The sequence below is a fragment of the Chlamydotis macqueenii genome, chromosome 17 (assembly GCF_036417535.1).
Source record: "Chlamydotis macqueenii isolate bChlMac1 chromosome 17, bChlMac1.mat, whole genome shotgun sequence".
NCBI classification, from domain to species: domain Eukaryota; kingdom Metazoa; phylum Chordata; class Aves; order Otidiformes; family Otididae; genus Chlamydotis; species Chlamydotis macqueenii.
The window spans coordinates 3,371,837-3,386,922 of record NC_141572.1 but is presented as its reverse complement, the minus strand read 5'-3'; the positions used below and the strand labels follow the sequence as shown (position 1 = coordinate 3,386,922).

Below are 15,086 nucleotides of genomic sequence, written 5' to 3'. Positions count from 1 at the left end.
ATACTGGTGTGTAGTGCTCAAGGTTTACACATTCGGAATTCTAACCCAGTGTAATGACTCTGAACATTTGATGTCATGGAGTTACAATGCCAGTGAACATCTACAATTATTAAACAGAAGAACTTAATGTTTTCTCCATAAAATTCCTATACAGAATATCAAGTATATGGGAAGCACAGAGTACTTGCAACCAAACATGCATTCTATTAAGTGGCTAGCTATTAAAGACCCAAATTAATCAACACTAGAAAGAATATTGAGCGGAAGGGAGCAGGGGCCCAGAAGTTATGCATACCTAAAAATATGCCATACATTGAAGGTGACCCTAGAAACGCTGGTGACAGGGTCCACAGCACCTCTGAGCTACCAGATGACTCACACAATATTGCACATTGAACACACCAGTGATCTACATCAGACCAAAAAGAGCTACTGAAGACAAGATAACCAAATAAAGGTAGAACCACTCAGTGGTGAAAACACCTTAGACTACCCAAGTTACTTCAGTAAATCTTCTACCTTTTCCACATTACTAAGTTTCTCCGCCATTGTCATTTTGCTAAATTAAAGAGGAAAGTGCTCTACACTTACACTGCAGGAATAGGATGTGTGTAACTATCCTACCTTTCCAAAACAGGAACAATCATACTGAATAATTATTAGTAGACTGAATGGCTTACAAAGAAGTCAATGGAAAGCTGCTTGCAAACAACTCTTCCATCAAGCACGGGTACAGCTATTTTTGGCCATGACTAAATAAGGGAAGAGATAAAAGCCTTAAACACTACACAGTGGAAAATTGAAAAGTGGAAGCTTTTCTTAGGAAAATAAAGCAAGACTTTGATGATATGAGAACCAAAAGACTCACGATCAAAAGAATTCAAGCAATGCTCACGATTCAGAGTGGCTGAGAAGAAAAAAGAAAAATAGAAGCAGCTAGTTCAACATACCCTGCAGACTGACATCTGATTCGTGGTCAGAGTACCAGTCTTGTCAGAACAAATAACTGAGGTGCAACCCAAGGTTTCCACAGAGGGAAGACTTCTAACAATAGCATTCTTCTTGGCCATTCTCCGGGTTCCAAGAGCCAAGCAGGTGGTAATGACAGCAGGCAGACCCTCAGGAATAGCAGCAACAGCGAGAGCAACCGCAATTTTAAAGTAATAGATAGCACCTCGAATCCAGGAGCCACCGTGAACCGGATCATTGAAGTGACCAATGTTTATTATCCAAACAGCGATGCAGATAAGTGAGATGACTTTAGACAGCTGCTCTCCAAACTCATCCAGTTTCTGTTGGAGCGGGGTTCTCTCTTGTTCAGTAGCCACCATCTCATCACGAATTTTGCCAATTTCAGTGTTTACTCCAGTTGCAATAACCACTCCCATAGCTTTACCAGCAGCAATATTAGTACCCTAATATAAATTAAAGAAAAGGGAAGAGAAACTTGTAATCAATCTATAAACAGGTTTTGGTGGTGGGTTTTTTGGTTTTGTATAAGGTGTTTTTCTTAAATTAAAGTAAGTCCAGACTGCATTTCAGCTAGCCTATGGAAAAAGGTGAAAAGGAAAAAAATGACATTCCCACATTATTCATTCCTATATAGAAAGTTAGTTCTCAATTTTAGCCACACAATACCACAACTTGTGTGGGCATTCTTACCAGCCTTAAGAACTATTACTTTAGAAAAGCAGTGTAGAAGGACTTCAGAAGTGCATGTGCTCCAGCCTTTGAGACTTACTTGTGAAGGACAAAAATCAGTCTCCTCACATAAACTGGTTTCAAACATTTTCCCTGAGGACAGCTTTTATTAGAAGTTAATTCTAATTTTAAATTTAAATTTAGTTTGATGTACATGGAGACACACATACAGAGGCATATAGAGAATACAGAAAATAAGTCATACAGCTTTTAGGTGAAGACCTGAAGTTCTGCATATTTTCGTTTGTCCACTTCAAAACTTTTTTTAAAAATACTGAAGATTTCAAAACAAATAACTTACAGAAAAAAGCATGTTCTTCTTGTCTTGGTTTACAGCACGAGGATCAGGCACAGGGTCAGTGTGCTTAATAACAGACACAGATTCACCTAAAATAAAGATAACAGTCTTAAGAAGAGATTATACATCTATCATCTTTAGTCCTGCAGGGAACTGAAAAGTTACAATTGTCACTCCTCAATTTTTTAAACATGTCAAACTTATTTCCTCAAATGATTTTATTTAATTGCTTCAGTGAAACAAGAAATATTTTGGTTGACCAAAAAAGTGAATGGTGGCTGTTAATGAAAATGGGAAAGGATTTAAGTAAGCATTTAATACAGTCAGAATTAGTGAAGCATACACCATGTCTTTTCAGGAAGATGAAAAGCAGTCAAATAAGTAGCTGGTACTCCACTCCATTTAATGCAGCAAGATCTACTGCAAGAATTAGATATTTTGTGTGCCTCTCATGCAGCAATGAGCATTTCTGTTCTCTATGCACAGTAAGAGGTGTGTTCTCATTAAAATAATCGGATGCTACCACAGTTACAAACCTGTGATGGTATACACCACAGTTATACCGGCAGACCTTAATTTATTTATTTTAAAGTGTCATGTAGCCATCTGTTAGTTAACTCCTTTAGCTGGAAGTCTTCAGAGACCTCTTCCATAAAAAAAAAAAAAACCAACAACTTCTTCTATCGACATGTCACATAGGTACAGAAAGGTTTCTTTTCTATAAAAACAAATGTTAATTACTACATCAGATTTCACAAGGTGGTAGCTCTGTGACTGAGGCTAAGAATACACCACTATTTGTAGGCTCCAGAGAGCCAAAGCTTCCTACTTTAAAAGCTTTGTTAAGTAACACCTTAAACTTCAGTCCTACTTTAATAGTTAGGAGACTCAAGCATCAACTTAAAATAGGCTGAAAACACAAAAGGTTTTCTTTTAAAATAAGTTATTTAAACAAAGGCAAGGAATTATTCCCATTATATACGCTTCCGTTAGATTATTTCTTCTACTTCTTTCAGTTCTGATAGGTTGATAAACATGGAGCACCTACATTTTCTCACACTAAACGTAAGAAAGCATCAGTTCTGTACTTTTCAGGATCTGTACTGAGAAACTTCGGGGTCTGTTTCAAGACAGATTTGAGGATCAAAAAGATGTTTCTTATGACTACTTTACGGCTTTAAAATTCAGGGCTAGTTAACATTTATTTATGCTACCAAAACAGGCAGGCAGATCTTCATGTTCCAGCTGAGAGAAAACTGTTACAGCATGCTTGGTTGATTCCTAGCTTCTTTCCTATATTCAGAAGTACTGCCACTTTGTTTTGTTTTCAAATCTGAAAAGCACTCCAAATATAGCTCCTGCAGTAGAGCCGGTACCAGAAAACACATGAATCTGCGTGCCCAAAATTTCAGCAAATAAGGCTTTACTGTACTGAGTCTTCCGTAACAGCAGTTTAAAAGCCATCTGTATTTCAAGTTATTCTCTCTCATAAGAGAAAATGGATAACTGTTACAGAACACATTCAGTAAGAATTTCATACTTTCATATTTGAGCAATGACAAGATGTTCAAACCTAGAAGACTGCATAAACTAGAAGAGAGATTCTTAATTTTTTTTTTATTTTAGTTTCCCACAAGTTACTAGTGTCTCTCTCTTAAGGGCAAGGCAGGGGGAGGAGAAAGACCAAAAAACCCATTACCAGTCTCAGTAAGAATGTTCATTCCTCTAAAGTGAACATGTAAAGCCAACGATGAAGCAACACATTCAGCCACTCTTAAGTTACTAAATCAGAAATTTACTGTGTTTAATGCAAGATCGTACTTGAATAGCTACAGTCTTGTTTCTAATGGATTATTCTAAACAAACAATGAAAAGGCACTTTCAATTACACACATAATTATCCAAAATTCATAAAAGTTATACCTGTAAGAATTGACTGGTCTACCCTTAGAGTTGTAGATTTGATAGAAGTAATTCTTATATCAGCAGGAACCTTGTCTCCAACTACAAAGAAAGGAACAAGACAAAGTGAGATTTTTGTTATTTGAGAGATTTCTAACCAAGCATACTATTACCACTATCAGTCAGGAAAACAATTTTGCAGAACCGTTCAGATGACAGATTTCTAACAGCTTATTACTGTTCTTGTGGTTCACAATACTCCAATTTTCTGAGTATCCAGTATACTTTGTCAATTTAGATTTGCCTTCAAGATCTCTACTCCTACCTGATCTGAAAGAAAGAAGTTGTAAATCACTGGATTGTTTTTCTAATCACAAGACTACCACTTGACAGCAAAGAGAAAACATTCTCAACAGAAATATATCAATTTCAGCATACGTATTTATGAACAACCAAAATCAGTAGCTAAGGTGAATCAAGTTTCCTCTTCAGAAAGACTGTCCTGGAAAATCTCCTGGCCATTTTCCCCATGTCCAAAGTCAGTCCTCTGCTCTCCGAAGATCAGAATGTCATCTACATTTATTTCTTTAGAAACTAAAAGAAGTTGTACTTTCCTTTTCTTTGGCACCAATTGTGAGAATAACATCCTTCTGTAGAGATGCTCTTTGGATGTTACACTTTGAATACTGGAAGTTACTCTCAGATCATACACTAGCTTTACTTTTCAGCAATGCTACTCCATGAAATACACCACAATCCATATCTCCGTTAAGATTTTTGCAGGACTCTATGCTATCTTTACCTCATTATACATGTTTCTACTTTGTAGAATATAACAGTGAAGAAAAAAGAAACCACAAACCACTAGCAAGTGCTTGAGACTGCAGACAACACAAAAATTTAACACCACACTCCTAAAGACAGCAGAGTAATGAAGTCAGCTGTCAGCTGTGTGGCCAGTTTGGCTCCAGCATCTCTATCATCCCAGAATTAATTCTTCCACCTTCCTACTTTCTCTTACCTAGCTTTTCCCAGTTTCTAAGAAAAGAACTAAAGCTCCACCATTTTGTGACTACTGCAAATAAACGGCTGCATGCAAATTACCTTGCTAAAGCATATTAATAGAGAGTCATGTTTCTGACTCATATGGGGGGGTTCTAATTTCTGCATGTAAATATTGCTAATGAATGCATAGAATAAAACATTCCTAACCTAATTTACCACTGCAAGTATTCAACTGTCAACTTCCTTTTTATTACAGAATAATGTAAAGAAACAAAGAGGGAGAATAAGTAGCTAAAAAGAGCTAATCTTCTCAGTAGATGGACTCTGTGTCCGTGCAGTAGAATTAAAACAAGCTGCAATTCCTGCAGGAACTGCTTATGCAACTAACAGCAATAACGCACGTTAACAGATGATACCAGGAAGCACTCTGCAGTGGTGTTACAGCCTTGGAACATACAAGTGCTCAGATAGGAAAACTATGGAACAAAACGCTGAAGAGGAGAATTAGGTGCTGCTTCAAGCGTTCAGTAAATTTGCATCACGTGACTTTTTATAATGTCAAATAAATCCCAATCATTAAAATCAGAAAAAGATTGCTTAAGTTTTGCTTGTAGACTTAGACGTGTGTATTTGTCAGCATATGTATACAAAGAGATGCAATAAATAGTCAAAAATTCCTTTTTTGTATCACTATAGCATGTGAAAACTAATTTAAGCCACAAGGCCCTTGAGCAGCAAAGGAAAATAGCATTAGACAAACGGTGACCTAGGCCAAAAATGGCAAAACGATTCAATACGCTCTCCTGATGTCGTGAGGCAGTTTATGTGCAGACATATAGCAGCAGCTGGTTTTCAGATATCACTGAACAACAGGCTAATGCCTCACTGCAATGTGGTATAACGCCTGTCAGTCTGCATAAACATTTTCAAAGTACTTAAAGCAGCTGGAACTACAGCAAACTTAAATACACTACCACATTTGACAACGTGGTTAAAGACTTAATCATTCCATAACACAAAAAAGAAGCTGTTAAGAAATAATCTTGAAACGTTCAAGTAACTGGACAGAACATATGGCAAAGGTTACAAGTAAATTTCCAACCTACTGCTTCCGAAGAGCTCTATTGTTCAAACTCAAACACAATATTCACATGATCTAAAGTACTACGAGCACCTCTGCTCTAGTAGACTATTGATACTCAAGCATCCTATTTCCAACTACTACCATCATTAGCAATTGCCTGAATCGCCAGAACTGAAGTGTTCAATTTACGATACTGCAGCTTTCTAAATTTATCTCAACAAATTTAGATAAGACACATTATTCACTCACCATCTCCGCTTGAGAAGGCTGTAGTAAAATATTCAAGGCATTTCCAATAGGCAGGAAAGCTGCACATCAGGGTCAATTACAGAACTATTTTAAGCAGCTCTTTGTAAAATAACAGCTCTGACACTAAGTCATTTATAGTCTTGAATATACTTTCATGAGCGTAACTGAAACTGAATATAGACAGGAAGTCATCCTATGACAGTCAGGAACCCACAGGAAGTGGGTAGTCTAGTGCAGATCTGACCTACAAGTAGAAGACTTTTCTCCATATAAGATTTTTTTTCCTTTAACACTGGAAGGAAATTCTGGGGGTTTTTTTTTGTTGTTGTTTTTGGAGAGGCTTTAAAAATTCAAATTACATTTCAGTCCACAGAACCAGTAAAAGTATTTTCCAAGGCTTGAAACTCAAGAAATTAGAAGGTGAATACATATTTGCGTTGCCCAGTACAGAGCTGCCACAGTCCAAACTGATATAATTCCAGTTTTATGTCTAAAATAACACATCAGTTGCAGAAGTGGTTTCTTCCTTTACTTTAACCAGTTTTTCCATCCTAAATAGTCACTTGATTTCTACAGTAACTCCGAAAAAATCAAATAAGCTGCTTTCAAAACGGCCCAGATATATGTTCTTAAAGCACAGTTTAGCCAAATACTTAACTACTGATTAAAACAGCCCTTCTAACTATAAAATTGACTGCTTCTTGACAGAGTGAGAGCAGAATTTGGCTCAAATCATTACAGCTTTACTCACAGAATCCTTTTATTCACACACAGAATATTGCTTTATAATTTTAATACTGAACTTCAGCACACAATAAAGGAATCTATTTAAAAAGAATGTGTCCCTGAAAAGGAGTAAAAAAAAAAAAGATTATTTAACAGTGTCTGAGTCTATACTGAGGCAGATAATTTACAGTTTCCACTCCTTGACAGAAACTGGAGTGGTATTTAGTTATGATATGAATTTAAAGTTTATGTCAATCACTCTAAGCAAGTCATATGCCTTCACTGAAAACACAGACAATATCTGGAAATACTAGGTTCTTCAGCCACCTGTAAGTAACTAGCGATGTTAGCACATCAAGCAAAACAGAAAAGCTTGCAGAAATGACTGCCGTTCCCCATGGAGAGGCTTCCTCACAAACAAAAGTCCTTAAAGGACAATCCAGCATACAGACTGCTCTATTCAATTTGCAAAGTTACTTGAAAGACACGATGATTCAAGTCTCTAAACCTACTTCAAAGGTAGAATATATTAAGCAATGTCACTCCCTTGGTGGTCACCAAGTCCTAGACTGAAATGATCACCTAATTATCTAGGTATTTCACTGATAGCCCTTTTACCTTACCCGTTTACAAGACAGCAGTAATGCTCAACATTTAACTTCACAATTCTGTCAGATGTGCTTTGGGACACTCACTGGGAGACCTCTACAGCCAAAATGCACTATTAGCATGTCGCAGGCTCCTTCAGCCTGTGGTTTAAGCAGCCCAGGAAGATGGGCAGAAGTGATGGGGCACATGTTCTATGAACAATGAAGATGGAGGGAAAACAAACTATTAAGGCTGTGTGGATTTCAGTTCCTGTTCTATTTTCAGCTACTTCTGGGTATCAACAAAGAACTTGAGACTGCAACACGATTGTACTTTAAGTCCTCAGTGATATTCTAGATCTTATCAAAATGGCTGGTGACAGTAGGCTTAGGAAGCAATATTAACTTTACCCCCCAAAAGCCACTCTGATACACAAGAGACCTCAAAACAAAACTACTACTTTAAATTTGTACTTTGAACACTGTTATCAGCTCTGTAACTGCCTCTGATCCCTCCCATAAATGAAGACTTGCTAAGAGGAGGTTTACAGAGAGGTACGTAAAAAAAAGTGAAAAGTTTTGCTTCCTTTTAAATGTTAATATAAGTGTTACAAGAACAAATTATCTTCTTAGCAAAGTGATCTGTTTGCAAAAAGCCAATCTAAGCAATCACAGTAAATGCAAGTAATTTTTCCTGTAGAAGTCAGAGGGATTCTTCATATACAACATGTACCTAACACTTTCTTATATATGTTTATCATTAACCAAAGCTAGTGTCACCCTATATCTGCTATCAGCAGGTTGGGCTCGGAACTGGACTTCTGCTATGAAGATATCAGTACAGCTCTAAATTATTCTGCCACTGTTGTTCCATTGTCTAACTTTTTTTTTGCCAAGTTCTGCAGAACTAGAATGCTATTTCAACATATAGTTGAAAGGGGGAAACAACACAATTTTAAGTGTTTTATTTACATTTATTTTACACTCCATGTATTTTGATTTTTTAAGACACACTCTCCTGCTTTATTAGGATGCTCTAATTTCCCCAGGCTAGGTTACAAATACTATCAAATTCAGCAGATGTAACTTACCACACTGCTATTTAAGCACTCCGATTCAAAATACACCATGCATGGGTTTTTACCATCAAAAGGAAAACAGAGTAAGTATTAATTCTTTTGCTAAAAAAAAACCAAACCCATTTAAGTGTTAGCAACTGTTTTCTTTAGCTGTTTCAACATTACATATTATTATGGGGGTAGTTATTTAAGCAATTTTTCCTAATCAGATCTCTAGCCTCTTTAAGACTCAGTTATATTAAAGTCCCCTCTCCTGCCCCAAAATAAGCTTCTTATCCTCTAATTGAGAGGACACCCCATTATGTCAATATTTACTAATAAACTGAGGCAACTGAAACTTCCTACACGAAGTACGGGTATCACCATAAGGTTTAAGAATTGAAATAACTAGGCTCAAAATAACACATACGTGATGCTACATACTTTGGAATTCAGTATTGTTTCTGCTGCAGCACAGTAGTAGTTAAAACTTATACCCAAGCAGAACAGACTGCTTCTATTTAGATGTACAGTTGTTGCAGCACAATTGGTTTTTATATTGAACTTCCTTAACGTGAGCTCGGCATAGCTCCTCTTCCCCCCTTGCATACATACAATCAAGTTTTCCTATTGTGTTTTATTTCCTTAGACGCTCAGAAACTTCATTTTCTTCCATAATAACAGGTTTGAAGTATTTAACACTTCCTGTACAGGGTATAATAATGTGCTACCAAAAAATCAGAAGCTCTACAAAACAGGAAGATTAAGTCCATCTACGCTTTCATACAAGGCCAAGAGTGCCAAATTGTTAAAATTAGAATCACAGAATTGTTTGGGTTGGAAAGGACCTTTAAAGGCCACCCAGTCCAACCCCCCTGCAAGATGCAGGGACATCTCCAACCAGATCAGGTTGTTCCGAGCCCCGTCCGACCTGGCCTTGAATGTTTCCAGGGATGTCATGGGGATGATTAGAAGAGTGGCTATGAAATATACTTTAGGTCTGATTCTCCACTCCACAGTTAAGACATTTATTTTCCAACAAGACAAAGATTATAATAGCACTGGTCCAGTCAGTTTTAATCATATTAGTAAAACAGCATTTGCTTTTACTGCCAAGATGACAGAACAATACATCTGAATACATTAAATCTTTGCATTTATGATGCATGCTGCAGATTAGACAATGCTTATGTAATAGCTTCTCTATCACATCCTGCTCTGCATTCTCAACAGACATAAAATATCCATGGAGCTAACTGTGCAGTGTGTGCAGAAGTGCAGTGTATGCAGAAGTGCTGTGAACACCCAACCCTAAGAACTGCTAAAGGTGCAAGTTGAAAATATTTCAAAACACTTCACATATTGCATTCTTACCAATGAACATCAAAAAGACAGAAATGGGAATAAAATATTTTAAGGTTGGAATTAAGAAAAATTGATATATTGAATTAAACAGTACATGAGACTTGAATTATTCCTGATTCTTCTTGTTCTGTAAAAACCCAATTCTAAGTGTCATTCTCTCTGAAGAGGGCACCAGAACATTCAATAAGATGTGTCAATGGACAGGTACCATGTCTATAAGTCTGCACTTATTCCTAACCTGAATTTGTCTAGCTTTAGCTTTTAATCAGTGGATCTATTTTTATCAGTCTTCTAGACAGAAAACTCCTGTGATCAGCCTATAAAAATATCTAATAGTAGAAAGGACAAATTGGTAAGTTAAGCTTCAACTTTTGCCAGATCAGGCAGTGAACAACGACATCTTCACACCAAAGCTGAAGTCCTATTTCCAAGACAGGCTGCATTTGGATAACACAGGAAGAAACATTAGGAATTCTGGAAGTGCAGCATAACTCCAACTGCAGGTTCTCTTTAGACTTAAGGAATGCTTGCTTTGCCATGGTGATACGGTATTAACAGAACATTATCTTGATGTTCAAGGATTTTGTTCAGTACTATCTGTGCTTATAATAAAAGCTTGCTGCAGTATCAGTTCTAATCAGAGTATAGAACATGAGATGTTCTGAATTCAAACAATTAAAACAGAATTAGTGTCACTGTTTTTACTTAACAGTTTGGCAACTCTGGAGGAAAACGCTCCAAGAACTGGGAAAAAAACTGGAGATGTGTTTCATAAGTTTTCAAATGTGTGTTGAAAGTGACATAAGTTTAGGCTGTGCCCTGACTTGAACCTCACATAACTCCAGACTTCAGTGGAGTACGGAATGGAGCTTGGACTGCGTCTGCTTATCTCAAAACTGCCTCTGATGTGTTTAGAGTTTGACAGCCAAAACGCTCACTACAGCTCACAGATCTATGCACTACTCATATGTGTATTTATTAACTACTGATGTTACTTACGTGTTTTTTTCTGATTCAAAAGCAGTAATTTTCAGAAAAAGTAAAATACATGCTTCATCTTTAAAGGACAAACCTGACAATTTGCACTAGGTAAGAAAAAAAAAAAAAAAAAAAACAAAACCAAAAACCCTGCAGTCAACTTTTTTCCCCCCTATCAAGCGATGCTCTCAGCAGCACGCTTTTAGGACAGCCTCCACTAGGTCACCATTCTAAACTTGAGCCTTACTCCATGCTTTTCTGTTCCCCCCCCCTCCCCGATCTCAATACTTTTCATAAAAAAAGTAAACCAGCATCTCTAACATTAAGTCTGAAAATCAATTCTAGTTATTAGGAAAGTAATACAGGCACAAGGACCCAGATGTTTTGGAGTAAAATCCACAAAAATCAATGTTTGTTGCTTATGCTATGAGGAAGAACCTGTAGCTCTTCATAACCACACTCGAGTTTGACATAATTCACCTTAAAGAACCTTCCTTCCCCATCCTCTTCATCCCAAAACTTATCTTTCCTTATTTATAAGGCATCTATGCTTTAGGAAGAGTCTCAAATGTGCTCTGTAGGTAGAATTAAAAGCTGTAGAAAGTAGTTCTTGTGTACTTTATGCCAGGTATAAACTTAAATCTAAGTCTTCTGGACACTAATTTAAGCAGCAACAGCTTCTGGGAACTCTCTCGTATTTTTAAGCTGTTGAGTACTTACAGATATAATAATGGATGACAAGAATCATCATTCAGTACTGAAGGGAAAAGATGAACTACTGTGACTCCAGTTTGGTCACTTACAGACTGCAACTAATGAACATTCATTTTCTGAATTACAGAAAGTCAGATATGCTGTTTTTAAAAAAAAAACCCCAAAACATTTTAGACAGGAAAATACAACGGAAGTGAACAAATCTTTTTGTTCCCAAATGTGCTTCTTTAAAAATAAATGATTTACAGTCAGTTTATCCCAATTCGTCAGACAGGACTCCACAAAAAACTTCTAAGAACTAAGGCCATGCTGTCTTAAGTTTCTCTTTAACAATTGTACTTTAACCAAGGCAAACAAAAACTCAACTAAAACAAAGGGCACTTTTAATCTACTAAGATAGCCACTAGCTACAAATTTAGAGTGCATCCTCCCTCCAATAAACTTAAGCCTTTAGAGCAGTGTGATAATCCATTTTAAGACAGGCAAACTGAAAAGCCATTTGAGGACAACATCTGGATTTTTTTTCAGTTCATCAATTCTAAGAAACAAACAGTGTAGCTTAGTAACCCTTACACACTTCAGTTCTGAGAACTATGCCCACCAAGGTCTGCAAGTAAATTTAAGGCACACATCCCAAACCTGTAACCCCAACTTCATCCCAAAGAGTTCCTGTTGATTTTATGATATCTTTTCCACCATCTCTGCCTAAGTGGACATGGAAGAAAATCTTCCTAACATATACAGTTAAGAAATTAATATCTGCTAGTACATGTGCAAAATTTTAGTGTAGCATTTATGTTGAGTTTGTTAGCTACTAGCTATAAGGACCAGTAATTGCTCATCAACTGTTCTGCAGCATTTGTATGCAAACTGAGCCGCAAGAGACACATTAGACAGTAGGCTACCTACCACTGAGGGATAACCTAATTCCGGTTACTCCGCATTTACTGCAAGGTGACAATGCAGACCTGCAGTTTCCCCCCCCATTACTTTAAGTCAGATCAACTAGCATCCATTTCTTCTGTTAACAGATTAAAGAAAATACTTTCCAGGATAAAAGCTGGCCATGAGGTAGACTGAATAGTCTATATAATGAACGCATTCGAAATCTGCAAATAGCCTAAGGAGCCAGAATAAAAAAAGTACTAGTACAAACCATTATTAGTGTCTTTGGGTTACGCTAAGCCAAACAGGTTATCTTTAATGGGTTCAAAACTACTGAAAACACCAGATTACTTCAGAAATACAATGCTACTTATTCTCAGGGAACTCCCACAATGTAAAGAGGCAAATATATTCCCCCCAAACCGCAATACCAACCTACCAATTCCTACAACAAAGAGCTAACTCTATGTCAGATCCACATAGAGCTACTTCAAATTAAGAAAGTTGTTATAGCATCAAATGTAACTTTTGTAACGGAAGACCTGTAGAAAGCTGTTCAAAATTGGGTATCAGCACAGGAGAGAAACATATCACCTGGTTATTTATGCCACTCAGTTGAGAGATATTTGCCTGGACACACAAATGTCATTGGCGCTTTGCCTAGAATTCCATACCCAGATATGTATCCTAGTATGAAGTGCTGTCATTTCCCTACATGGTCATCTTTTTGCAAACATCATGTCAAAGGCCATCGCAGTACTCCTACACTTGAGGGATAGGCATGCACACAGTCTCTCTCACCTCCAGGTCTTGACACTAATGCTGGTACATAGTGTATTGCTCTTCTCTACTTGCTCGGTAGCTTTTCTGAGTTTGACTACAATTAAAATTTCATCATTGTCTATCTACAAGTGAAAAATTATTGTTTCAGTATCAGAGTTTGTATTACACTGAAGTACTTCAGTCTGTATTAAACATCCACATGCTAGCACTGTTACCATCACTTGAAGCTGCAGTTGATTATATTTGCCAATGTAAGAAAAATATGAGTGCTTAAGACTATCCTGAGACTGTTGGACCCACCAGTTCGAGTATTTTAACCAGCAAGCGCTTCTACAGTCAACAAGGTGGATCGCCTACCTTAAAGGACAGTCATAAACGCTGGATAATTTTTGTTTCTCTATGTGAGCAAACTAGTTTTTAGGTTTGTCCTTTAAAAAAAAAAAGTGTTTAGTACGTTGGACTATCAAACACTGTTCTACAAGTAGATTTTAAAATAATGCCATAGTAACTCTATGAAAAATAGGATACAATATTTGTTAAAGACACAGGTTTGCTAGTCTATGCTTCATTTCCAATTCATTTATTTTCTTCAGACATAGGCCTTTTAAAGAGATGTCTCAAGGCACAAGTAATTGATTTTATTGATACTGACAATATACAGCAAGATAAGTAAAAGCCCACACATCCCCTAGGTGTTTCACATACAGAAAAAGACAAAGCTAAAGTTATAAGATGAAAATGCAATCTCTACCTCTTCCCAAATAGGAAAGAACCAAGTAGAAAATTCTGTATGCTCTAGACACCCAGCTTTTTTTCCTTAGCGAGACAGCCCAAACCAGTACAAAATACTGTCATCAACTTGCAATTCTACCAATACTGCTTTAAAGTACCAAAAAACACAACTCCAATGTATTCCCATGATATAAACTGCTTTCAAAGCTACACCATTCTATTGCTGACATTTAAAAACAGCATAAAGATTTGGACTAGACACCTACAGCAGAATCTGTTAACTTATGCAGTTCTGTGTCTCATAAGGACACAAAACCTCAGCTGCTTAAACGAAACCTCACTGCAGAACTCCCAGATTTGACTGTACAGTGCAGTAATAGAGAGTCAAAACAGCAGACTAAGTGACAAGGCATCATAATTCACCCTTCCTTTCAGCTATCAGCACTTTGCATTTGTACTTGTTCTTCACCAAGAGATGCTAAGAGGAAACCAGCTTCAGCCTTCATGAGGTTCACACTCACTCTGAATTACCCTAGCCAGGGCTGCTACAGCCGAATCATCCTATGCACAAAACAGAGGCTTGAGACAGGGCTCAGCGTGTATTAGATTCTCAAGGAATGAAAGCTGGGCAGACAGCCAACACTAACTTCATTTTGAGTGCATACTCTCTCTGCCCACTAATTAAAATAAGAGGATAGTCAAGTTTAAGGGTATATATTTATCTCCTCCTGAGACAGCTCCCACCTATAAAAGCAAAGTGACACCAGTGGAAAAAAAAAGTTTGATGTACACTCTAAATTGTTCCCAAAGGAACAATCACTCAGTTAACAGTTGATAATGACCTACAAAGTATGAGTATGCAATTACTTCTGACAAGAACCACCTAGTTTTATCTGGGAAGGAATCAGAAACATTAAAGTCACTGACAAGTCCAGTTTAGAGAAGCAGCTGTTGGTGTAGCATTATCAAAGCGAAGGAGTTTCAGCTATAAGTATACAATACTTCTATTTCTGCCCTCC

At 37.1% G+C, this 15,086-nt stretch overlaps 1 protein-coding gene across 4 annotated transcripts in view; it reads right to left on the bottom strand.

Annotated features, from left to right (window-relative positions):
• Nucleotides 1-15,086, bottom strand: part of ATP2A2 (ATPase sarcoplasmic/endoplasmic reticulum Ca2+ transporting 2) — a 46,873-nt gene that overhangs the window by 18,827 nt on the left and 12,960 nt on the right. For all 4 annotated transcript variants that reach the window (XR_015260497.1, XR_015260498.1, XM_086761953.1 and 1 more), the window contains 3 exons: nt 3,923-4,003; nt 2,003-2,088; nt 951-1,415 (listed from right to left, as the gene is read on the bottom strand). Coding sequence is in view for 2 of the 4 variants with exons in the window: in XM_086761953.1 (XP_086618079.1) it covers nt 951-1,415; nt 2,003-2,088; nt 3,923-4,003 (632 nt within the window). In the remaining 2 variants the exon portion in view is untranslated. The remainder of the gene's footprint in view (nt 1-950; nt 1,416-2,002; nt 2,089-3,922; nt 4,004-15,086) is intronic.